Source organism: Rhagoletis zephyria, unplaced genomic scaffold (genome assembly GCF_001687245.7).
Source record: "Rhagoletis zephyria isolate East Lansing unplaced genomic scaffold, Rhagoletis_zephyria_1.1 Rzeph_scaffold_03835, whole genome shotgun sequence".
Lineage (NCBI taxonomy): Eukaryota > Metazoa > Arthropoda > Insecta > Diptera > Tephritidae > Rhagoletis > Rhagoletis zephyria.
Genome location: NW_016160918.1, coordinates 1 through 11575, shown reverse-complemented (window position 1 = coordinate 11575; position 11575 = coordinate 1). Strand labels below are relative to the sequence as shown.

Below are 11575 nucleotides of genomic sequence, written 5' to 3'. Positions count from 1 at the left end.
ATTTGGTATTCAAACCTCTAACGTTTTGATAGTAAATACTTAAATTAGACTTGCGAGTTAGTTTTTTGAATCCGAATTAAGATTAGAAATTTTAGCTACGTTATTATTACTTTTATTAGGTTTATACTCAAACTCGCGAACAAACGCCCCGGTCGGCCAAAATGAACTATTTAGTAGTGAATCAAAATCTGCATTTTTAAAAGATGAAATATCGCGATCGTATTTAAAATTAAATTTACGAATAAATACATCTTTAGTTCTAATTTTAGTCGATATGTACGACTTTATATCATCCGAAGAAGGATCTTTAGCAAATCTAGAGACAAAGATTGATCTTCTCGGAGGAATTACAACCAACTTTTTGGAAAAACCATTTCTGGACTGAATTTAAATAAATCAACTTCGGTTGATCTACATTTTTGACAAGACCAACGAAGACCCTTTCCCTCGTTAATAGCGTCTAACACCCTACCGCTCAAACCAACACATTTTATATGGGCAATCCCATCGCAGAGCCAGCATGACACATAGGAGTCGCTTTTAACGTGGCAATTGGTGTAAATACACGACATGTTTAAAATTATATTTAATTTTTAGGTTTTAAAAGCAAAACTGTTTTGAAAACGATTTATGAAACAGAGAACCAATCAGCTGGTAAATATCAGTTGGAAAGCTATGTAGCGAACAGTTTTAAATGCACTGTATATTTGACACCTAATAAACACAACGCAAACAGCTGTGTTAAAGATGAAACAGCAGAAATGACAAAAAAGACAAAAAGAGCAAAATCAATATGCACAAACAAAAACAATTGTACAAAAACAATATATTATATGAAACAAAATACTCGGAACATGCAATTAAGAACAGCCGTCATCGATTCGCCACTTCTCGCTCGCTATGTTTGAGTTCCGGTCGCTTAAAGAAGAATTTTGCATGTGAAAGCAACAACAAAGTTAGCTAGCACGGATAGACGATAGCGAGTTTGGTTGTACCTCATTGAGTTCGTTCGTTTCGCCACTCGCTAACTGATGGCGAATCGATGACGGCTAATATCAAGTTATATTAATCAAATTTACAGGAAATTTTAATATTTTACTTATCTTTAAATGATGTACCAGAAGTTAACACTTTTTTAAATTTCTTTCTTTATTAAGCGTAAACAGCTTTATAAAACACAAAATTTAAGCAGATCACAAAAAACACAGCTTCACAGCTTTGACGTTTGCGTATTAGTACAATCATCGTAGAAGACTACCTTTGGCTATGGACTTACACTTGCGATCGGCTAATTAAGCCAGCAACGTTTTGATAAAGTTTGGTTATTTTTCGTTTGTTTATTCAATGTTTATTTATTTTTACTTAAAAGCCTAGCTCATTATATAATATGAACTATATATTTCCACATTTTAAAATTTGCAAAAATTGTGAAAAATCTGCAAAGATTAATTTTTCAAAGTATATTAAAAATTTTTTTTTTTTGAAAAAAAGCGTAAGTCAGAAAAAAAATATTAAAACTGAACGCGATTCTAAGAGACCTACCCAAGAAGAGCTGAAAAAAGTGCTTCCTTGCATGCCTTTTAAAAGGGCTTATCCATTTACAATTTACGCGAATGTTACAAATAAGTTTCAATAAACATTTAAGTTGCAATAACACATATTTGATATAAACCTTAAGCAAATACTTCAAATATGTATGATTTTTATAAATTGAAGAAGCAAATTTAAAAGAAATGCTCCAAAAGGCCTTCTGAAGTATGTCCTATAAAAGCCCTTCTGGAAGGCCTTCCATGGGTAGCGAAAGACGAAACCATTCAATTTGTGCCACTCCATGCAAAAAGAAAGGCGAAAGTAATGTAGAGTGGAAGGCCTCTCGACTCTCAGGACCCAGAAGATAATTTAGGTAGGTCTTCTTAGGTGAAGCCATTCTAAGAGGCCTACCCAAGAAGGGCTGAAAAAGTGCTTCCTTGCATGCCTTCTAGAAGGGCTTATCCATTTAGAATTTACGCGAATGCATAAATTTATATTATTTAGAATTACAAATGAATTCCAATAACACATATTTGATATAAACCTTAAGCAAATACTTCAAAGATGTATGATTTTTATAAATTAAAGAAGCAACTTTAAAGAACTCCTCCAAAAGGCCTTCTGAAGTACGTCCTATAAAAGCCCATCTGGAAGGCCTTCTATGGGTAGCGAAAGAGGAAGCCCTTCAATTTGTGCCACTCCATACAAAAAAGAAAGGAGAAAGGAATGTAGAGTGGAAGGCCTCTTGATTCTCAGGAAGACCTTTCGGAAGGGCCTTTAACTCCTGAAATTATCTACTGGGATGCTTAAGCACTATCCCCGATAAAGAAATTGTTAGAGAACTCGAATCCCAAGGTGTCGTAGGCATATATAAGTTCACTAAGCTTATAGACGACAAACGCCAACCTTCCGGCGTAGTTTTACCGACTTTTTATTCCTACCACTTTCCGAAGTCGACCAATGTCTCCTGGTACAAAGTAAAAATCAAGGAGTATATCCCAAACCCGAGTAGGTGTAAAAGTTGCCAGAGACTTGGTAACACGCAGAAACATTGCAAAAACAACCCCTCTGGCGTCAACTGCAACTTACATCTCCACACGCCCGTCCAATGCATACGCACAAAGTGTGCAAATTGTGAAGAGCACCCCGCTAACTCAAACAAATATACAAAGTTTTTGCAACTAAAAGAAATTTTGAAAATAAAACTACAAAGAAAATGCTCTATGAAACAAGCAAAAGACATATACAGCTCACAAATACAACGCCCAATGATTTTCACCGCATACTCTAATATTACGCAAAATAGGCCTCCAGCAACCACATGTACTTCTCAAAATTCCATGACCCAATAACAACAAATAACACCACAGCACCAACAATATTACACGAAATTAGCGAAAAAACATCCTCCAACATAAATAAACCCACAACTACCAACAACTACACGTCCACAACCACCAGCAACGAAAGAAACATGTCTGAGGTTTTCTCTGATGCCGTCTCCCCAATCTCGCAACTTAGCCAAAACCTTTTGCGGAAAAATTACTATTTTCTATCTCACCTTAATAAAGGTGATTTAGATTCAAATTAAAAAAAGAAAAAATATATTAATTTCCATAATGGTGTTTAATATATTCCATTGGAACATAAATGGCTACTAAACCACTTCCAACTCACCAACAGTCCTTTCGATACAAGAAACACACTTGCCTGTAAATAATCATCGCACAATACCCGAAAACTACATTAGCTACTTTCACAATTAAACCAGGGTTGTTGCGAATATTCGCATTCGCATTCTCCACCGCGGAACTTCCGCGTAATTTTAAATTCGCTTTCGTATTCGCAATAATCAATGCGGAGCTTTTACGAGTATTGTGCAAGTGCACTGATAAAATGCTTATCTGGCAAACAAAAAATTATAGCCAACATTTTTTGCCTGTGGAGATGCTACGTTAAAACTGTCCACCTACGTCCCCCTTCTTTCGTAATTTAAAGTCAAAGAGTAAGGTAATAGTAGGTATTTCCACTTTTTCAATTTTTCTCAGATGGAAGCCCCAAAGCAATCACTTCAATTTGGTAAATTTGGAATGTCGGTAATTTTAAAAGAATTGCTTCAGTTGATAGAGGAAAAAATTTTAGAGTTGCCAGTTGCCGTCTGTAATATCGTTTCGGCAACTGCAAAACAACTGAAGTTCGGTTGCTATCGATAATCGACCCATTAAAGTCGACAAAAGATATTATATGATGTGTTTCCATTTGCTTATCTAATGTCTTCTCCGGAATTTGACGTGCTGTGAAGCTGTGAAAATCTGGTCAATGCACTATGGGCCAGCTAACGATAAAAATTGGCCAATATTCGTTATCTTATCGGAATGGCTTAAAACTTGCTACGTTGGGTTTTTAGGGTCAGTGATACGAATCTGAAGTTAGATTTTAAAAATTCAAAATGGTGGACAATATTGTGCAAAGTAATCGGATTGGCTTGAAACTTGTTACTCTATGATTTTGGGCTCACAGATCACGAGTTTGAAGTTAGATTTCAAAAATTCGACATGGCAAATCCGATACAGCCAGGATAAAAAATACACCTGTAGTCAGCCTACATAAAATGTAGTTTCCTAAGCCTACCACTTTTTGAATGTTTTGGCATGTTTTTATATTTTTGAACTTAGCTTTTTGTCATTACAAATTACGAATTTAGACTTCGCTTTTTTATTTTTTTTACTTGTTTTTGTCTTTTATATTTCATTTTGGTTACAAATTACGAGTTCAGGCTTCACTTTTTTATTTCTTTTTGCATTTTCATTTTGATTGGTAGAAGTGATAGCTATTTCGGAAATCCCCACATTTCCTCATCATTTTTCAAATTATTGTTGCTTTACCACAATAAGTTTTCATTAAAAACGGCCTCGAGCTCAATAAAAATTGTTGAATATAATTGTTATAAGGCCATAAAATAACAAAAACAATTAACTTAAGGATGAGCACACCTAAAAGTTAAACATTCTAATAATAGAAAAATTAACAAAAACCAATAAAACCAAAAACCACACGATCAAGTGAATTGCAGCGGAATAGCTGCGCTTGATTGTAGTTGGCTTAGCAAGTGAAATAGTGGAAATAAGCAACAAGAATTAACGAGGCGAACTGACACTGTCAGCCATTCCACGCTACTAGAAGATAGAGGCTTCCTCTCTCCTACAGAGGCTCAAACGGTGGTCGGAAAATTATGAGTGGTCGACACTCGTCGGTAATGTTTAGAGACAAATCGAGCAAACTTAGAAAAATAAAACAGGGGGTTCCACAGGGTAGTGTCCTTTCCCCGCTACTGTTTAATTATTACATTTCAAAGCTTCCTCAACCACCAAAGGGTGTCAATATTGTCTCCTATGCTGACGATTGTTCGATCATGGCGTCTGGGAATGGAATTGATGAGTTGTGCTCGAAAGTAAACGGTTATCTTGCCGAACTTTCTCGCTTCTTCACTGCAAGGAGCCTTGCCCTATCCCCTGCGAAATCCTCGGCAACCCTATTCACACCTGGATGAAGGAGGTCAGACCGCAACTGGGTATTCACGTTGATGGCGCAACAAAACCGGCGGTGAATAACCCGAAAATTCTCGGAGTTACCTTCGACAGTCTGCTCTACTTCTCGGTGCATACAACCGCAATTGTCAACAAATAACAGAACCGCAACAATATCCTCAAGTCGCTGGCCGGCAGCACTTGGGGCAAAGAAAAAGAAACGTTGTTGGCAACATACAAGGCGATTGGCCGGCCGGTTCTAAACTATGCAGCGCCCGTGTGGTCGCCTGGGACTAGCAGGACGCAGTTTTTCTACAAGTAGCTTGTGGAACAAACCTAATACAATGCCCACATACATGGTCATCCCAAAAAACAGCTGCTTGCAGAAGAGCCCTCGCCAAGGCACGTCAGGAGGCATCTCTACGAACTGACGGACGAAGTCCAGAGGTTTATTAAACAACCTCTGGACCCGTAAACTTACCGACAGGCCCTGAACGGTATTCACAGGGAATCAGTCTCGAGTTATGTAGACTCCCGCCCTGTGAATGCCTTTCTAGGCACACAACCACCGGACGTGGACGGGACAGAACTTTGTCTGCCTCGGGAGACCCGCACTACAATAGCCCAACTTCGCTGTGGCTATGGCAGCAGGCTAAACTCTTACCTGAGCAGAATCAATGAGGATGTGCCCAACCAATGCCCGGCATGTGGAGAGTCGCCACTTGACTCTCGGCACCTCTTCACATGCCCTGAGAACCCCGCTCGGCTGACGTCCCTGTCCCTATGGACAGACCCTGTGGAAATCGCACAATTCCTGGGCCTCCCCCTAGCTGAAATGGACGACAACGTTGACGGACGAACCGACCCGAGCGGGGCTTAGTAGCCGCTACAACAACAACAGGCTGTACGCTTCTTAGGGCTGCCGTTAGTGGAACTTGACGACAACGACTGAGATATTAACCGATCTGGGCGGGGTTCTTGTAGTCGCTCCAGCAACAACCAACTAAAAACTTTTCACAGTCGCTTATTGCACGGGAAATCGACATTCGCAATACCATGGAAAAGCGATAATCGAATAATAGTCGTTTATCTACTACTAGTCGACACTCGCAATAGGGGTGGGACTACCAGTAAATGCCATTCAAGGCCTGTCGATATGCTATCGGGTCCAGAGGTTGCTTTGTGAACCTCTGTGAGCTATCAGTTGTTTTTCGAAGATAGCTGAATGAAGGAAAACAAAGTGGAAAGGAATTAAAAAAAGAAACACTCATCATGTGCTTGTGTATTGTAAAATTGGTTAAATTTACATATTTTGAGGAAAATTATGGATTCTGATGTATTTGCAATTATAGCAGCAGAGTAAGCGGGCGCTATGGTAATGGATTCACAAAGGTATGCGGAGCTGTCGGGCATAGTAACCATGGGCGCATCTATGTCAGCTTCTGGTTGAATTGTTGAACCACAAGCCAGAACTCCCTCCTCCTATGCCTGAGGCTCTGGTTCTCAATCCAGTTAATGCAATAACAGCTTCTTCCAAGCCATTGAAAACATGCACTTTGTTAGGTCCACCACCTGTTGCATTTGCTTCTGCCTTCGGCCGCGCTTAGGGATTATAACCCTTACTAAGTAGAATTCTCTTTTCTGTGCATATCACTCCGGCTACGCCGTCCACAGTATTTTTGCGCAGAACCCACATCGAAATTTGCAAAAAAGTGCATAGTGCAAACCGAGTTTATTAATAAGCTAGTGGTAGGAAATTTGAAAAATTTATCTTAAATAAAATGTGAATCCTTTGATTACACGTGTATGTTAAAGTTTTTGGATTCGGGTTATGCGTTTGGACACAACAACCGAAAATCGTTGTACATTAACTAAACCGGACCCAAGTTTCTCGATAAGGGGCAACAAATATTCTTTTTTGCTCGTTTATATAAAGCTATGGATAAAAATATATGTATATGCGAAAGGCAAATTCGTCTGTTTAAATGAACACCACCAATATTTCTTGCAAACACACATCGATTTACATCTTTTATTTCCCCTCCGACACAGAATTGTTTTCGTACAAAAAAAGCTTACTCGATCGTTTTTAGGCATGCCATTGTTACGAATTTCGAAAGTTCGAAAATATGATTCGGATTGCAGCATACTATTTCTACGATTCGTAGCAAAATCCGAATACGGAAGAGTTGCAGAATAGGGGTGTAAGTCATTGTTAAAGAATAAACTATATTTGTATAAGAAAATAACTAAAACTAAGTAGCAAAAAGTTAAATTGTTTAAACTTGTCAATATGAGATGCGATTATAATAGGAGTGTTCGCTATGCAACTGCCAGTAAGATTTAGCCGGTAACAAAATAAGGTACCTTACTCTCCCAAAGAGAGAAACTTACTAAGTTTTGCGCGAACAGGAATTAGCAAACATTTGTAAGCTTCACTGCCAGCTGGCGTCCACGGTTGCATTTCGAGCATAATAAATTTTTTTAATTATTTCAGGTGGAAAACAAAACATGACCTATACGTATATTTCTTATTATTCTGACTTTCTTCAACATACGCTTCAATTTCTTTGTGGAAGTCACTGTCGGATTTCCTATATCGACAGTGGTGTCGATACTGAGTACCTTTCAAATGTTTGGAATTAATTAAATTAATTGAATAAACAAATATTTACATACTTCTTTCATTAGTAAATCGCAACAAGATTATCAAATTTCCAATTTAACCAACTTGTTGATTCAAATTAATTTTTGACAAACTAAGTGCAACAATTATTAATAATCGTTTCTCTTGTAAATAAATAAATAAATAAATAAAATTTTTTTTGATTGTGTTTTTGAGCTCTAGACCTAGGGTAAATAAAACGATTGGATGTCTTAACTTCCTTTTTGTTTATTACTGTCGATATTTCGCCTTTAATCTAAAGGCATCCTCAGGACTGCAAAAACACAATATGAATACATATACTAATAATTATTTACACAACGCACAACAAAACATAACTTACAATCTTGGCCTTGCCTGGTCGACTAAACATATGCGCGAAAATGCATTAACAAACAAACTTGGTGACAATAGGTATAAACATGAAAATGTAAACAATTCAAAATACAGTAATCATAAACAAAAAACATACAAACAACAATACATGAAGCGATGAACAGTAAGACGAAGAATTGTATGTATGTATCATCCCAACATTACATTATTATTGTCAGGTGTTCAGGAAAAAACGAATCGTCGGTCCGATAGCAACATTTCTGTATGTTGTATGTTTTTTGTTTATGATTACTGTATTTTGAATTGTTTACATTTTCATGCTTATACTTATTGTCACCAAGTTTGTTTGTTAACGCATTTTCGCGCATATGTTTAGTCGACCAGGCAAAGCTAAGATTGTAAGTTGTTTTGTTGTACGTTGTGTAAATAATTATTTGTGTATGTATTCATATTGTGTTTTTGCAGTCCTGAGGATGCCTTTAGATTAAAGGCGAAATATCGACAGTAATAAACAAAAAGGAAGATAGATAAGACATCCAATCGTTTTATTTACCCTAGGCCTAGAGCTCAAAAAAACAATCAAAATATTACAATAAACGGCCAGAAAACAAAAACCTAACCAATAAATAACATTTTTACAAAAATTCAACCGTGTGCCACAATCCTGCTTGCAAATTCTTACTGGCAAAAATTTTCCCAGCACGAATTTGCAACTTCCCCTCCAAATGAAATGGCAAAATTGTGCTCTCTCCTTGCAAATTTTACTGGGTTTTTGGCTAAACGAACACGATTTGGTAACAATTGGTACCAACTTGTACAAATTTTTTGCATAGCGAGCACTCTAATTATGACGCGGGGTGTAGCTACCATATTTTTAACCGACTTCACAAAAGGTAAAAGGTTATCAATTCGTCCGAATATTTTTTTTCGCATATCTTTGGACCACGTTATAATATATCCCAAATATCCCAAAAAATCCAGCTTTTTTGAATTCATGGAGGAAAAACTTAGCGAAAAAAAGTTACACTCCACAAGTGAATGCTATTATCAAAATAAGGCAATTTTAGGAAAAGCCTCATTCTTAACAAAATGTGTGCCCATTGAAATATTGGAAGGTAAGTTCTTAATCCATTATAACTCACAGGTTAGTTAATACTTTGTGCCCATATTGTAGATTCATGCGAACGAGATGGAGGAAATAGCAACCTGTGCCGTTCACTATCTTTGCATACCAGCTTGCTCAACAGAATCCGAACGTACGTACAGCAAAGCTGGAAACATAATTTCGGATAGGCGCGCTACATTAAAGCCCAGCATATGTACTAAATATTCTTGTTATATATACTATTTCTTAAAAAAAAACTAAAGATAACGTTTTGATGTAAAATCTTATTGATTTAAAACTATCGGTATGTTCTGCAAACCGGACGATTTGAAATCGGTGCGATTAACAAAACCTATTTTGGAGATTTCTTAAGAAAAAACAAAAAATTTACACTAAACCAATGGATATGACGTCAATCCTCTATTTCAAGCAGTTTGTATTATAAATATTCATTACTTTCATCACAAACATTCAAAAAAATGTTGCAAATCGCAACGATCTCAAATCGTACGATTTGAAAAACATACCTGCTAGATTATACAAGTTACTACTGAAAATTCGATTTTAATCGATGTTAATCGATGTTAATCAACAAATTTTGTTAAAAGATCGATGTTGTAGAAATCGATTTTTTTGCAGCTCTATGGGTAATGTCTTACGAATACAAAGTAACGCTCCAGTTCTGAAAGTATTCAACGCGGGGTGCGATGCTGGTTATAGAGGAATGCCTCCTCTGCGATGGAAAGACCAGGCGGAGAAGGACTTGGCTCATTTGGCGTAAGCACAGAAGAGGAACGACTTGCTTGCTCTGTTGGAATCGGCCAAAATCGCATTAATTTATACTTAAGCATAATCCTACGTAGCTTTTTTATACATATAATACAATACTAACCTTTTGACGTCCGGGAAATTTGAACTTGGCGCGACGAAGAGCTTCCACTACTTGAGCTTTGTACCGGTCGCTTGACCGAACTGACATTATGGGTTGTCCGATATGAACACGGGCAACGGTCCCCTGAGGTTTGCCAAAAGCACCACGCATTCCAGTCTGAAGCCTGCAAAATCACTATTTTAATAAAAAGTCTCTGCTATTATTATTTAGTTCAGATGCAATAATCAGTTATAGTCAAAAATCATTAGGATCATATCCCAGTGCTCAAAATATGTTTCATCATATTAATATCATTTGTTAGTTGCAAAGTTTCAATTGTATACATATACATAAGTTAAATTGCCGTCGTAGCAGCGCAGTAGTTATCTCTTATTTGTAAACGTATGTTTACTGCCGCATATCTAAACGGCATAAAATATGTGAGCCGTTCAGTGTGTAGGGTAATTAAACTGTATGTTTTTACACTTTTTAAATTCTTGAAGTTAAACTTATTGTTCTATAAATTTTTTTGTTATTGGAAAATACCATGGTGGAATAATAACAAGGTGTTGTCAGTAGCGACGTGTTTGTTGTAATTTTGACAAGATCGGCATGCTTATTTTCAGTGCTTCCGATCTTAATTTTTATACTACTATACGTTGGGAAATAGTATCTAAAATACTCCATTTTAGTATTTCGTTTTATAGCGATTTTTAAAGAACTTGGTGTTTTCAGAACGATATTAATATTTAAAATTGCTCCTCAAAATATAAAATATAAAAGATATCGTGGTTATCAAAGGAAAAATACGTACACAAAAATCGTATGGAAAGGCGATTTTTTTATATTAAATATCTTTTGCTGCATTGTCATAATATCGAGCCAAATGGACTACTGATACACTAGAATAGAGCGGCAGCACGGTTAGATTACGATTTCGCTTATATTATCGGTATTTATGTGTTTTAATCTATTTAAAAAATCATATACAGTGTTATAGGAAATTTCTTTATTTTACGGCCTTTACTTTTTCATAACTTACAATATATGTCCAAGCTGTGTGGAGCTAACGATACAAACATATATTCAGGCTTATAAGCTTGTAACTATACATTTTCCTACATTTAATTTGAAATAGTATGCACAAACGGATTAAAAGTAATAAATAATTAGTACCTTTTCTACTACTTTAAAATGCGTGACCGGAATAGACCTGCCGAAAAAGTGAGGTTAAGTTACTGACAACACCTTGTTATTATTACACCATGGGAAAAGACAATTTTTGATTTCCGATTACACTCCTTTCCCCGGTAGCGAAGACACTCGAGGCCTTGCTACTCCCGTACTTCACAAATCACCTGACCCCAGCGAAGCATCAGCATGGTTTCCGTAAAGTGCACAGCACAACAACAGCACTTAACGCCATAAACACTCAGATAACTCGTGGCCTTAACCGTAACCGTCCCTGTGAGAGAACGATTCTAGTAGCGTTGGACTTGTCAAAGGCGTTTGACACCGTCTGCCATTCCACGCTACTAGAA

The 11575-nt window shown here is 36.9% G+C and overlaps 1 protein-coding gene across 1 annotated transcript in view; it reads right to left on the bottom strand.

Annotated features, from left to right (window-relative positions):
- LOC108369770 (60S ribosomal protein L10) overlaps positions 1–10251 on the bottom strand; it is a 15093-nt gene extending 4842 nt beyond the window's left edge. The window contains exon 1 of the mRNA XM_017624953.1: positions 10056–10251. Coding sequence (XP_017480442.1) covers positions 10056–10205 — 150 coding nt within the window. The 5' untranslated portion in view covers positions 10206–10251. The remainder of the gene's footprint in view (positions 1–10055) is intronic.
- Positions 10252–11575: the final 1324 nt, after the last annotated feature.